General features: G+C 36.3%; 1 protein-coding gene across 1 annotated transcript in view; it reads left to right on the top strand.

Annotated features, from left to right (window-relative positions):
• AP3B1 (adaptor related protein complex 3 subunit beta 1) overlaps window positions 1-15,360 on the top strand; it is a 220,652-nt gene that overhangs the window by 173,156 nt on the left and 32,136 nt on the right. Inside the window, exon 23 of the mRNA XM_074360087.1 lies at window positions 13,747-13,978. Within this exon, the coding sequence (XP_074216188.1) occupies window positions 13,747-13,978 (232 nt within the window). The remainder of the gene's footprint in view (window positions 1-13,746; window positions 13,979-15,360) is intronic.

Raw genomic sequence — 15,360 nt, 5'->3', positions numbered from 1 at the left:
AATTTAAGAAGTAAGCCACGGTTACAGTTTTGAGGCACATCTTACGGTCTCTTGTAAACAGAAAGGTTTATTTTTTTCTTCAAAGTGTTGTAGATCTAGGAATTCCTGTTCTTGAAATGAAATGACACTGTTTTGAAAAGACCTAACACAAAAGGAAATGGAAAATTGTTTCCTATTGTATGATTGTACCCCTGGGGCTAATTCTTTTTTCTTCAGTATGTTTTGTGAAAGATAATCAAAGCTAACCTATATCAAAGCTTGCTGGCTATCGGACTTTGTGCTTTGAAAGAAATTGTTGACTTAATTTTAGGATCCTTTCCCTGGGAGCTAAGTATGGAGAGGAACCCTAAGCATCCACTGCTGTCTCCTAGTGGAGCAGAGTCTAAAATTAGAGGAACAGTGGGCAGAAATAATTTAGTAGAACAGCAGAATAGGAGTTAATGTTCGATTTTGCCGTAAGTTGGATGGAGAGTTAACTCAAGTAGCAGTGGGTGGTAGGATTACATTAATGCGCTGGAAATCTTGGAATGACTTAGTTATGACTCCTTTCCTGTTTGCATGGTATCTTCTTCAGTAAACTCTTAGAGGAAACAAGCAAGGAGTACCACAACTCAATAAGAAGGTGGGTGGGCGATAGAACTGGTCCCATGTTCTTGAAGAGTTGGATTTATTTCTGGACATCAACCTTTTTTTTAAAGCAATGCATCATTCTCCATCCAACAAATGCCTGCCATAGCCAATAATATGTTGGCATGTCCATTTTCGGCTTGTAGTACAAAATAAATGAAAGCCAAGGACATTACAATTGGAAAGGAAGGAGAACTATTATTTAAAAGGCTTTTAAATGATGTCACTATATATTCTTTTAACAACATCCTCTAAAAGCCTTTGAAAAAATAGTCCCTTCCTCCCTCAGTGGTTAACAAAGACCATGCTAGAGACTGCTCTTTAAAAGGCTGTTAAATGGTGATACTATATTTTTTAACATCAACATCATTTAGAAACCTTTTAGAAAACAGTCCTCTTCACCCACAACTATCAGAGAGAGAAAAAAAAGGACATGGGGGAAGGGATTACTTTTTTAAAGGCCTTTGGATGGTACTATCAGTAAATACAGCAATATTGTTTTAAAAGCCCTTCTCCAATGGTGATTCAGCTTTTTGATATGTACTTTTAACCTCAGGACCCTATGTTATCTGACAGGTTGGCATTTTGACATTGACTGAAAACACAATTTACTAATAATCCCAATAGTGGCGTTTATTGAACAGTTGAAAAATCAATTTCACATATACAGTCTCATTTTATCCTCAAAACAACTCAGTGAAACAGACAGGATGTGTATAATTAGCCCCATTTTGCAGAAGACAAAAAAGGAAGCTAAGTGAGGTTGTAGTTTAGATGAGTTCTCCCTACTAATATATGGCTGAGTTGACACCATAACCCAGGGCTCCTGACATGGTCTGCACCCCATCTGGCTGCCCCTTTACCTTTGTTACTTTAAAAAAAAATTTTAGTGCTATTCTTCCTTGCTCTCTTCAGCATGTCCAAACACCAAGCGTTAATTCCTTATAATTAGTATAAAAGTGGGATTCTGTAGTTTCAGTACTGAAGGTAGAAGTCTTATTAATACTGTAATCCTGATGAAGTACGTATAAAATCCCTGTAGTCTTCCTATGACATTATGGCGTTCAGACTTACCTTGAGATTCCTCATCGCATCATAAATGATGTGTGTTTATGAAATTATCACTTGAAATCCACTTTCAGATTTCTAGTTTATTAAATTACTGATATCTTAAAGATCTAATCTCATTTTATTGATTTGATTTGGAAAGTTATTCTGTTGACTAAGGATACTGATTCATAATTAAGATCATATTAAAAAATTTCCTCACTTATTAATCTTTGAAAAAAATAATAAATGCTTGTTCTTCCCACTGCCTGTAATTCTCTGAAGGAGAGGGAAAAAAATCTCCTCACCTGCTTGCCTGACTGACCTTTCTTTTCCTTCATCATAAGGAATACTTTTTTGTTCATTGAAAAAGGAATTAGAGATTGCTACTTGACAGAAATGACACTTAAAAATGTTAAAATTCTAGTCTTGGTTCTGCCACTGTTTTTCCCTTGTGCTAGTAAACATGGTCTTTATGATAATTAAAGAAGAGTACTTTCATCTACAAAACACTTTCATATGCAGGCTGATTCCTTACAAAATAATCCTATAAATTAGATAGTATTACCCTTTATTTTACAAATTCAAGCTCAGAGAAGTTAAATGATTTTCTTCTCATCAATAACTTGAAGATCTTCTAACTTAAAGTTTAGTGTTTTCTCTCTTACCACTGCCAACATTAACTCTGTCTGACAGGAAGCCATAGCCTTTCTTGCTTCTGAAGAGAAATGTTTCATATGACGAACATAGAAAGAGCCTGAGAACATGTGGACCAGTACAGGGTACAAGCACCTAGACCCTAAACCTAGGTCTTGATCCAGAAAAATTTATACTCAGGTGACTTGACTGAAAAGAAAGCTGGGTTATCAGAGGCTTTGCTGCCATAGGCATGGGCTCCAAAGACCTAAAGGTTCCTGTGTGGTAAATCATGGTCTTCTCCCCAACCCTGCCTCTGCACTGAAGAACTCAAGGTTTTTATGTACAGATTGGAAAAACACATATATAAATATATGTGTGTTTATGTGTGCGACCTCTGTGCTCTCAGAGGACCCATTTCCCCAAACTGGTCCTCTTTCGGGAATTCCTCAACAACTTCCAGTTGGTTTGGCTGGCACCTATGATGGAAAAAGAATCCCTTTCTTCTTTGTCAGATTCAAAGAAAGGATCCCTGGAGAGAGCTGTTACTTAAAATTAAAATAGTGGTAATAAAACTGCCTTTCCAATTTGTATGTCAACTGAGACATACTTCTTTTCCTTCCTCTAGGACTTTATCTAGATGAGAACCACATCCCTCTGTCCCCTAAGTTACAGCTCATTTGAGTGCGAGCAGCTTGGCCGGATTTTAGATGCCGTGGCCCCATCTGTGAAATGTGTGGAACGGCTACCAATTTCCCTCACATCCTTTTACTAAGTACTATTATATAGCCTGGCTTTTCTCTGAAAATCTCCCTTTGGATTTTGCTGTCTTCTAGGAGATATGCTCAGCTTGACCTCATTCAGAATGCTCTGGAATTCTATCTTTGACTAAATTATTATTACCAGCAAGATGGCTTGTGTGAGCTTCCAAATGTTGCATCTAGGCCATTCCCTTTTCGTCCTCACACTCCTTCCTCTTATGAAGCCCATTCCATCTTGCTATACACTCCTCCTTTCCTTGTCATTCTCATCTTGGACCTCTTAATCACTTACCCACATTCAGTGAAGATCTTGGCATCTTCCACATAATCTCTTTAACCCACCGTCATCCTGGGAGATCTCCCTGTGCATATTAGCGACCTGTGTAATATGTAACCTCACAGACTCTTGAGCTGTTCAGTTCAGGTAACTTTGACCTGTACTAAATTTCAGCCACACACTCTTTTATTTCAACTCTGAAATCATTTCTTCCTCCCTTACTTGTGCCTGTCTAATTCCTCACGCCCTTCACTCCAGATTTTCTTTTATGTTTAGCCTAGATTTACAACAACCCCAAAAGATAGGTGACGGTTTTCCCATTTCATAGATGTGAAAATTGAGGTCCCTAGAGTATAACTTATTTAGTGCCATAGGGTTAGTAAGTTGCAGAACCAGAGTTTCAGCTCTTCGGTCTGGCTTCAAAGCCCAACACTTTCCACCATGCCTTTCTGAGCATATAATGGCATTATACTTTAAGAGAATTGTTTTTACAGGATCTTGTGGTATGGATTGGAGTGGATGGAATCTAAAGACAGGGAAGCTGATTTGAATGGGCAAGCAGAAGGAAGAGAGGAGGAAGAGATTGGAAGGGACACCAAATTGTTAATTATGGTTGAAACAGGGGATTTTACTTATATTTCTATACTGTTTGAAATTGTTTTCAATAAACATGCAGTTCTTTTGCAGTTTTAAACTTTAAAAAATTTTAAATGTTTTAAGTCTCATTGATCACCTGAACTAAACTTGTGGTAGATGACAGAACAGAAGAAAATGAATACAAGAGACATCAAACTTCTCAAGTAATTGTTGGAGAGAAATAAGGATGTCAAAGATAATGCCAAGGGGGAAGAGTATAGCTCAAAGTGTAGAGCACATGCTTAGCATGCACGAGGTTCTGGGTTCAATCCCCAGCATCTCCTCTAAAAATAAATATATAAACCTAATTGCCTCCTACCCCCATCAAAAAAAAAGATAATGCCAAGATTCTGAGCTTGGATGCAGTGGAAGAGAACACTAACATTTTCTTTTTAATGTTATGTCATTGATATTATCAGTGAGAAAGCAGTAGAACTACTAAGATCAAGTGACTATAACATCTATCAAATAACACAACACGTAACTGGTTTGTGCTTATGTGAAATGTTCTGGTTCTGATGAAATTCGTTGTAAGCAGTTATGGGAACCTTTCTGCTAAACACTTTGGAAACCAGATTGTTTTGTTATTATTAGCACTCTTAAACCAAAAGTCAGAAAAGAAATATAAAAAAGAATAGTAGAAGTTATCTAAGAATAGTATAGCATATCTGTATCCATAGTTCTGGAACTATTTTTTCCATAAAAGTGGTAAATAAAAGGGTATAAACATCACTGTGGTTTTCAGATTTGTAAAAAGTAATGTATTGACAGGGAGGCTTATAGATTTACCTTTGGGGAGGGGAAAGAACAGGATGTTATTATAAAGTAATTTCCTCCTCATCTCAGCATCAATGGAAATTGAATACATCCTATACAGGGGTCAGCAAACTTTTCATAAAGGGCCAAGTAGTAAATATTTTCAGCTTTGCAGACCACAGCCACTCAGCTCTGCCAATGTAGTCAAGCAGCCAGAGGCAGTATAGCAGTGAATAAGGTGCGTGTGCACCAGTAAACCTCTATTTGTGGACATTGAATTAGAATTTCATATAATTTTAGTGTCACAAAAATGTTTTTCCTTTTTTTTTTTTCCAACCATTTAAAAAATGTAAAAACTATTCTTAGCTCGCAGACTGTGCAAAAACAGGCAGTGGACTGGATTTGGTCCACAGATGGAGTTTGCTGGCACCTGCTTAACACCATGAATGAAATAAGAGTCTCATTAACTGTTGATAACATACTCAGATCTTTCTGCAAATATACTTAATACTATATATTGATTATTACCAAAATAAGAGGTGAAAAGAGTCTCGTGTTTTTCGTAGTATATACTGATTACTAAAATAAAATATGAGGAATTGACCATTACTTTCTAGAATACCTGAATGAAGATATATAAGGAGGAAATGTTATCCTTAGAATTATAAACCTTTTATTTAAAGTAACATATGATGGAAGACTAAAATATATTTCTTTGAGTCTGTGTTTATAGTTCTAGCTAACAGTTAAGCACATTTGCCCTTTGCTTTTTTAAAATCCTATACCCAGTACTAGACTCAATACTATGGACAAAAGGTAAAATAGGTTCACTTTCTACAGTTTACTGGGTAAATAAGACAGTACAGTAGCTTTCTGCATTATAGTTCTTCTCAGCTGAGTTATACACTGGTTTAAAAAGTGCTAGTGTTCAAGCTGAAACTGTATCTCTGTTTATGGCTATTTTCTGGTCATTTTTATAGATCGTGTATCTAAATAGATAAGTGCTGTAAAAGAAGACAAACACAACTGGATACAAAGAGAGCAGTTTATATACTGCAGAACCTCGTGTTTTTGAAGTCCAAAACCAGAATAGATTGAATAATAGTTAAAAATGATTAAGCAGCTTAATGTGGATTAAAGCAGAAAAGACTGGAAAACATTGTTTCCATAAAGCTTTACATGCAAGTGTCATCTCTGAAATAGGAGCGCACACGTTGAACAAGGTTGATTCTTAGGCCCTTACTTGATACTCCATGTTTTATTTTTCAATTCTCATTTAAATTTTATAATTCAATCATTCTGAACAGCTATGTTTAAAAGAAGTTTTACAACTTTAATCTTAATAATCTCAAAAAAAAGCAGACATGCTATGTCATAAAATAACTATTAGTGACTAGTTTGTATCCTATAAATCTAACTTGAGTTGATAATATGGTCCATTACCAGCTAACTGCACAGAGTATTTTTCATTTTACACTCTTCAGTTACTTTTTAGTGAAGTGTTAAAAAATATGAAGCTTTTCTCCTCTCTAAAATTGCACGCTGTCTGTCTGTTATTAGGGAGATAACAGCTCTTATAAATGTTTCAGTAAGCGCTAAGTAGACAGTTATGTGCACTCTCATTCCACGCTTATTTGCTTACTGTAATAAACTGATAAAATATGTGTGGTTTGTCTCTGTGTATCTACAGGCATCATGAGTCACATAGATTTCCTTTAGAAATAATGTTGTGTCTGCAGAATTGATTGGTTATTTTCATAAACCATCTAAAGGTACACAAACAGCTTTTATTATTTAAACATATGCTGTGTAAAGATTTGTAGAGGGTTATCTCATTGTTACTTGACGCTTTTTGTTCTGTTAACTCTAGGAGGAGGCTTTTTATTTTAGAGTTATTGCAGTTCGTGAACTAATTACCTCCTCAGGAATTGTAGTGAGGATAACGCATGTCATTTGTTTATAATGCAGCTAGATTTTTAATTCTTTGAACATAAGTAGGTAAATAATTAAATCAAGACTAATGTTTTTGAATATTGCCTTTCATACTATCCTGTTTATACAAATTTTAATATTTAATGGGAAATAATGCTTTTACCTAAAACTAGATATTTTAAGAATTAGTGTTTGTATCATAGAAGTCCTTCCACTTATTAAGTTGTTCTTTATGTGTGCCTTTAAGAAATGTGGTATTTTTTCATTTGTGTAAAATGCTATGTAATAGAAAATTTCTAGTCAAGTCATCTTCTAAAACCAATAAATATTAATATTGATAACCTCCCCTTATCGCCACAGGATGCTCCTTGTAAGACTAATATTTTTAGGAAAAGTGTTGTAATTGAGCACTCAGCATCCAATAAAGTATAATTATGACCAACACTAGTGGTACATTATCTGCAAATCTCTATAATCATTTAAAATAGTAAAACTATGCTTTGAATTCTGAAAATGGGTGAAGTTGTGTTTTGTAAATTGAACATAAAAGTGGGAAATAATTGGAGAGACAGATAATAAACCTAATAAACAAGCAAATTATATATGTTGTGTTAGAGAAGGTATTAAGTAGCTATGGAAAAAGGAAAAGGGGAATCGGAAGGAAAAGATGCAAATAGGTTAAACCTCATTAAGAAAGTAACATTGAGCGGAGAGCCGTGCATTTGGAGAAAGTGCATTCCAGGAAGAGGGAACCTGGGCCGAGGGCCTGGGTGGGAGGTTTGCTGGTGTGTACAAGGAGCAGCAAGGATGGTGGGGGGCCTGGGGTGGAGTGAGTCATGGGTTCAAAAGTAATAGGAAATGAAGCCAAAAAAACATGACAGGGCCAGGCCATATGGGGCCTTAGAGGCCTTTATAAGTAGTTTCAGCTTTTACTCCGTGGAATTGGGAGCCATTGGAGGGTTTTGAACCGAGTGACGTGATGTAACTTGAACTGACTGCTACATGCTGGCTGCTGTGTTCAGTGTGTGCTCCGTAGGGTGCAGGAGTAGAAGCAAGGAGACCAGTTAGAAGGCTGGAGGAATAATCCAGATGGGAGATGGGCATGCTCAGACCAGGATGTAACACTAGAGGCAATGGGAAGTGGTCAGATTTTACTGAGTTCACTCAGGTGACTGTGGGTTCCTCCCCTGGCCTCCCCCTCAGGTGCCAGCTGGGACTTTTGTGTCCTCTTGGTCTCCTAAGCCAGTCTCTGTCCTGGCCTTTATCACACTGGCTGATTTCCTTAGTTCTCCCCAGCTAAACAGTAAACTCTTTGAGGAACAGGGTCCTGTTTTTGTCTCTGAATCACAGTCCTTAATACAGTGGTTGGCACAGCTAACTCATAAATGTTAGTTTGAGAGAGTGAATTAATAAGTTAATGATTGGTAGTTACTTTGTATTTGAAATAGTGGTGATCTTACTGGACAGGGAGCTCTGGAATACCTAATTCTCAGACAAGATCACCTTTGTCCCCAAGATACCCATGAGAGATACAGAAGTCAGAGAACAAAGGCAGGCAGAGTGACACTTTATTATTAGCAGTTTTACTCTCTAACCTCAATATAGGACTCCGGTGAGCAGCATGGCCACATCAAGGCAAGTAGGACTAAGTAGCCTTGAACCAAAGCAAACTCTTAGGCTGAACCATAAGAATTGCTTATTCCACTCTTTTTCTTTTCCCTCTCTTTATTCTATTTTTTGAGGTATAATTGATGTACAGTATTACATGTTTCAGATCAGCAACATAGTGATTCATAATTTTTAATGGTTATACTCCATTTATAGTTACTGTAAAATGTTGGCTATATTGCCTGTGTTATACAGTATATCCTTGTAGCTTATTTATTTCACACATAGTCGTTTCTACTTCTTAATAATCCCCTACCCCCATCTTTCCCCTTCACCCTTCCCTCTCCTTACTAGTTACTAACCACTTACTAACCATTTGTTTGTTCTCTCTGTGAGTCTGCTTCTTTTGTAATACTCACTAGTTTATTTTTTAGATTCTACATATAAGTGATATCATGCAGTATTTGTCTTTCTCTGTCTGACTTAGTTCACGTAGCATGATACCCTCCAAGTCCATCCATGTTGTTGCAAATAGCAAAATTTCATTCATTTTATGGCTAAGTAATATTCCATTATGTACATATATCACGTCTTCCTTATCCATTCATCTGTTGATGGACACTTAGGTTGCTTCCATATCTTGGCAGTTATAAATAATGCTGCTATGAACATTGAAGTGTATATATTTTTTTGAACTAGTGTTTTGAGTTTTTTGGATATATATACCCAGAGTGGAATTGCTGGGCGATATGATAGTTCTATTTTTAGTTTTTTGAGAAACATTATACTGTATTCCACAGTGGCTGCACCAATTTACATTCCCACCAACAGCATACAAGGGTTCCCTTTTCTCCACATCCTCAGTAGTTGTTATCTATGGGTTTTTTGATGATAGCCATTCTGACCGGTGTGAGATGATACCTCATTGTGGTTTTAATTTGCATTTTGTTGATAATTAATGATGTTGAACATCTTTTCATGTGCCTGTTAGCCATCTGTATGTCTTCTTTGAAAAAATGTCTATTCAGATCTTCTGCCCATTTTTTAATTGGGTTGTTTGGGTTTTTGGTTTGGGGGGGTTGTTTTTGTTTTTGTTTTTGATGTTGAGTTGTATGAGCTGTTTATATATTTTGGATGTTAAACTCTTATTGGTCATGTCATTTGCAAATATTTTTCCCATTCAGTAGGTTTTCTTTCATTTTGTCGATGGTTTCCTTTGCTGTGGAAATTCTTTTAAGTTTAATTAGGTCCCATTTGTTTATTTTTACTTTTATTTCCTTTGCTCTAGTTCATCTCTTTTGACCTATAGAATTGGTAGGTTCAATCTAATCAGAGGCCATCCCTGAGTCTCACCTTTACATGTCTACTAAGGCTTTAAGAAAAGGAGTGAGAAAGCACATTGTCCCATTGCGACTTTATTCCTCAATTCTTCCCATTAGTGTCCTGAAATCTGACTAATCCTGATCAGTATTTGAGTGGGGAAGTTAAATGGTAGAAACCCAATCTGAATTAGCTTAAGCAAAAAAAAAAAAAAAGGGAAGTTTCAGGAGGGAATGTTAGAGTATTTCACAGAAAACCAAGCTTCAGGAATGGTAGGAATGTGTCAGCTTCAAGAACCGTCCAAACCAAAGATACTGACAGGACTCTCTGTGTCTCACCTGTGCTTTGCTTTATTTCTTGCTGAGCAGTTGGTCGAGAAATGTGGCCACAGACATTAGAGGTTGCGGGGCTGGTGATTAGGTTTATTTATTTAACTATTTTTTAAATGGAGGTGGTGGGGATTGAACCCAGAACATCTTGCATGTTAAGCATGAGATCTACTACTTGGGCTATACCCTCCCCCCAGGTTTTGAATCTCAGAATTTTAGCCACTTGAGAGAGACTAGCTCAACTTCCCAAGTCCCAAATCCAGATATCCTAGGAAAGGGACTCATTGGGCTGGGTGTCCATTCCTGAACCAGGTAACTATGGCCAGGTCATGAGGTGGCATGAGAATCCTGCCAGCTCCATCAAGAACTGAATGTGTGAAGGTTCCCAGAAGATGGTAGGATGTCTTGAGCAGACAGTCTCATACCTATCCACTGCAGGGTGAAACACTGGGGAGAAACTCGCTCCTTCAAAAGATCAGCACTTAGTCTTGAACCAGTTAAAGGCAACCCTGAAACACTGAATTCTTACTCCTCAGTGTTATAAAACTTACTTTGTTGTCACCTGTCAGAACACATGATGATAAATCATAAACTCATAGAAACAGTTAACTAGGTTATAACATCAACTTTAAATTAAAAAGAAAAAAGTAGCTGCTACCATGTAAAGTAGTATTCTCATTAGCAAAGTGCACTAGCCCAGGTGGTGCCATTATACAGATTCCAAAAAGGCACCCCTGAATGTAAGCTGGATTTTTAGCTCAGTTGCCACTGCACAGCTATATGATAGTCCTACTAAGTGTTAATTTAGCTATTTGGAGTAAGTGGATGTGGGAATTGTTGAGTGACCTAAAAAATGGGTGTTAAGAACTATGAAGGGAATGAGATGTTAACTGACTTGCAGTCTAACATGTCAGCCTGAGACAGTTTCATGGACACAAGACTCCTGTGTCAAAGACAAAGGACGGTTTATTACAGCAATAACGGTAGCCAGAGTAATGTCATTCGCACCACTTCTCTGAGCCCCAGTTTTCCCAGGGTGACATGATGAAGGCCAGGTAATGACTGCACATGCAGTGTGTTGCTTTAGAGGAGCGGGTCCTTAGCATGGAAGATCCCAATCTTTTATAAGGGTCTTTTGGCAAACCTGTCCAACCATTCTGCCAGGAGAGAGGCACTCACCTGTTTCCAAAGACTGTTTGCTCTCTACATCCTTGAAGAGATTTTCAAGAGCAAAGTTGTTAATGCCTTTGCTCAGAAGATGTGCAGAAATGTGAGAGATCTGTAGAGACCTGTTCCCCAGCAAGAGAAGGGGAGGGGAGAAAGAAGGATATAGCACTTGTGCCCTTAGATCAAGGTTCAGCAAACATTTTCTGTAAAGGGTCCAGATAACAAATATGTTAGGCATTGGAACTACTCAGCTCTTCCACTGTAGAACAAGAAAGCAACCATCCACAAAATATCAATGAATGACAATGACTGTGTTTCAATAAAATTTTATAAAACAGACAGCAGATCAAATTTGCATTGTGGGCTATGGTTTGCTGACCCCTTCCCAAGATGATGTGTTTTGTTCAAACTTGTTCAGTATCTACCTTTTTTCTTAACTCAAATCCTCATTTTCACAGCCCAAATCTAGGCCATTCTATAATTAATTTACCTTTTACCTGTTTTTTTTTTAACATTTAATAAAATTATTGTTATTTATAAAATGTGAAAGCAGAGAAGCCATTTACAGTATTTAGCATCTTAGAAAATTAGCAGCCACAGATCATATATGTGTTTCTGGAATATAGGTAACTAATCTGATGTACAAAATGTTGAACTAAAATCTCACTTTCTTGTCAGAATTAATTATATTACATATGGAAATTGTTAAATGATTTATGGAACCTACTGGTTTTATTGAACAAAATGTCACCAGTGTAGTTTAGATATTGGAGGAAGTTCACTAAATATGACTTGTATGAACTTAGAAAATAGGTGAAAAAAAAAATCAAACATTTTCAGTCAGCTTCTTTCTGTAGTTAAAAAAAGCATATGTTATTACCACAATGTGCCATTTATGACCTGTTTATCATGGAAGAAAACATTAACCTCTGTGCATTATCATAGATAAGCTTTGAGGATTGTCAGTGAGGACCTTTTTTAGATACTGACTTCATTAGAGAGTGCTCCTTGAACTTGGCTGAGTGTGGAAAGACTGAGTGGAGTTACCTGTTTTTCTTCCTTTGCACATCCCTTAGCATCATTTTAACTATTGTAATAAAGGTACAGACTTTTAAGGCAAAGTAGGAAAAACCAAATATTTGGACCACGTGTCTCGGGATTGGATTGACAGAATCAATAAACCAAGACATGTTGATTGCTCTTAAATGACGTCAGGCATACCTTCTGAGAACCTTCTGTGATGTTTCGAGTGCTAATTCCTGGCTGCTTGCAGTCCAGACACCTGCTCTCTGCTTTTCTCATGGAACTCCACACTTGCCTCTCTCTAGGTTTATCATTTTGTATATATGATATTTAACTCTGGGACTTTTGTTAATGAGTCTTAAATTACCAATATTAAGTTTTTCACATCATCAGGTGTCAGAGGCATAGTGAACATGTTGATAGGTTAATATGTACTCTCACAATTATAATAGAAAACCTAGTTGGAGATAGGGCACTTGTGAGGAAAAAATCTTGATTAGGCCTATTTAATTATAAATTGATGTTTTTTTTCTTTTGAAGCTTGCACATGGCAGGTCAAGCCACATGCAGGACTTTGAATGGAAAGATAGCCACCATATGATTTTAGAACAGACTGTGTTTCTCTACTTAATATGCTGCCTCTGACTCCACTTACAATTGAATTTAACAATGAGTCTAAAACTCAGTGGAAGGATAAACAGATGGTTAACCAGGAAAATTTTGAGAGGTCAGGGGGTGGTGGAGGAATGAGGGATGGGACGCTTTGTTTTACCAAACAGTCAAATCATACTGCAGGGCTGTAAGAAATGAAACAATGTGGTATTGGTTTAACAGCTCAATCAAGATTCCAAAATATCTCCAGGTACATAAATAATTGGAATGTGTGCATTTACAAATCATTGAGGAAAATCTAATTATTAAGTCAGACAATTTGATAAATATTCAGAGAAAAATAATTAAATATAGAGTCAATGTTCTTAAATCAGTTCCTCACGAATTAAAAAAATCAGAACCATGAAAGCTCTAGAAGAAAATGTAAGTGAATAGTTATCTGATCTCAAAGTAGAGAAGATGTTTTTACTCATTAAAGCAAAGGAAGAAACCACCTTTAAAAAGGAAAGTTAAAGTGAAAGAAATACAAGGTAAAAAAAGTTAAAGGAGTCAGGACTGGAAATGAAGGTATAAGATGTTCGTTATCGGCAGATGATACTATCTTACAGTTTGAAAGCCCAAGATAATCAATGGACAAATTATAATTAATAAGAAAATTGGCAAAATGTCCAAATATAGTGTACCTGGGAAGAAAACAAAAAAGTTTATAACCTCTTTTAAAAAAGAATATATTTATATAAGTGAGATTATTCTCTTATTAGATTATCAAAATATTTTGATATATGCCTGCCGAGTACAGAACTTTAATACCGTTTCAAAGACTTTTACTTTCATTTTTATATGATTTCTGACTTCATATTTATGTGTATGATATGCTACTAATATATGTGATTGTGGTTTATAAAATAGTTTAGGGAAAAAAGGAGTTAAATGGTATAAATTTTTACATATTTTTAAGAGAATTAATAACTATTCACTAATTCATTTTTCTTTTTCTTGTTCCAATGTGCAATAGGTCAGTACTCCTGTCTTTGTACCAGTGAAAACTCACGTGCTGCTTCATCGGATGAGTGGAAAAGGACTAGCTGCTCATTATTTCTTTCCAAGACAGCCTTGCATTTTTGGTGATAAGATGGTCTCCGTGCAAATAACATTGAATAATACCACTGATCAAAAGATAGAAAATATCCACATAGGGGAAAAAAAACTTCCAACGGGCATGCAAATGCATGTTTTTAATCCAATAGGTAAATATTAATTCTCACTTAAAACTTTAACTATATTTGATAATTAAATGTGTTCATTTTAAAAGTAAAGTAGAACCAAAGTAAATAAAGAAATAAAAGTAAAGTAGAATATCGGCTATTAGCAAACTCAGTTTATATGAGTTTTTCCTTTTTAAACCGAATTTATCATACAAGGTAAATATATTGCTTTGCCCTTAACAAATCAGGTGCAAGCAATGATAATACCAGTGCTGATGAAAGAATGGGTCTGGAGAATCAAAACTGCCTCCATGTTCTCCTCTCCGCATCACCTTCCCCCTGCCTCCCTTCCTGGTCAGCTTCGTGCCCTGCATGATTTTAGTCTGCCTTTTGACTACAGCACCTCCCATCTCTCTCCTTCCCTGTTCCCATCACATTCCGTAGACTGACAAGTGAAGGGAGTGGGACTGAGAGGGTGTATACTATTCTGCTTGTCTCCCTTTCCATACATCAAAGGCAGAAGAGCCCACAGAATGTTGCTGGTATTTTCACACATCATATTTTTTAATCTGTTGCCACCATTTAAAAATTATTATTATTTTTTGACATTAAAGGACAAATCCAGAAATCTCACTTCATGTATAAAGCACAAGGTTACAGTGACCCAGGTGCTTTATTCCTACATGCAGCACAGCTTTCCAGGTGCTTTCCAGGCCACCTCAGTGCCCATCACATCACACTGGCTCACCAGCTGTCATCCCCTTCCATGTTTTAAGTGTTTACCAAAAATACACCTTTAAAACATTAAGTGTAACAATAGTATGGCTTACCTTGAGTTTAAAGTAGTGAAATAATTAGACCGTCTATCTCTGTTCTTTCTGTTTTGTGTAAGTGGAGGCAGTCCTAAGCTTCAGGCAAAATGTCGATTAAAAGTGATATAAGGTTTCTGTCATTGAATCCTTGAAATGTTACAATCAGAAAGCTCCAGGTAGTCCCTTTTTATAATAGTTTAGGTGAGCAAAGCCTTTTGACCAGGTAACTGTGCCTTCTTTACTCATTATTTCCTACTATATAACTTCTGTTTTTCTTTATCTTTATCTGAGCTCTTTGACACTGTTGAATTCTTTCCCAAGGTTTTCATGAGTCATTCAGTAAAGGAAGTCATTCTTTGCATTATATTTTCCACGAAGGAATAAAACAATTCCTAATAGATGAAATATGGTAGACTTTTATAAGCAACCAAAGTAGAGAGAAGTAAAGTAAATTGATTTCAGAAACCACTTAATACACTTTATAAAAATGATTTGGTAATTAAGATGCCATTTAAAGAATACAGAGTGTCCTGATTTTTATTTAATTATTTTGTGAAGTTAATATATTGCTAAGGTATTAAAGAATATCCCAATTTGTGTTCTTTTTTATTG

The sequence above is a fragment of the Camelus bactrianus genome, chromosome 3, assembly GCF_048773025.1.
Source record: "Camelus bactrianus isolate YW-2024 breed Bactrian camel chromosome 3, ASM4877302v1, whole genome shotgun sequence".
In the NCBI taxonomy this organism is placed as follows: domain Eukaryota; kingdom Metazoa; phylum Chordata; class Mammalia; order Artiodactyla; family Camelidae; genus Camelus; species Camelus bactrianus.
The sequence above is the reverse complement of the archived record's forward strand: the minus strand, read 5'-3'. Positions and strand labels throughout refer to the sequence as shown.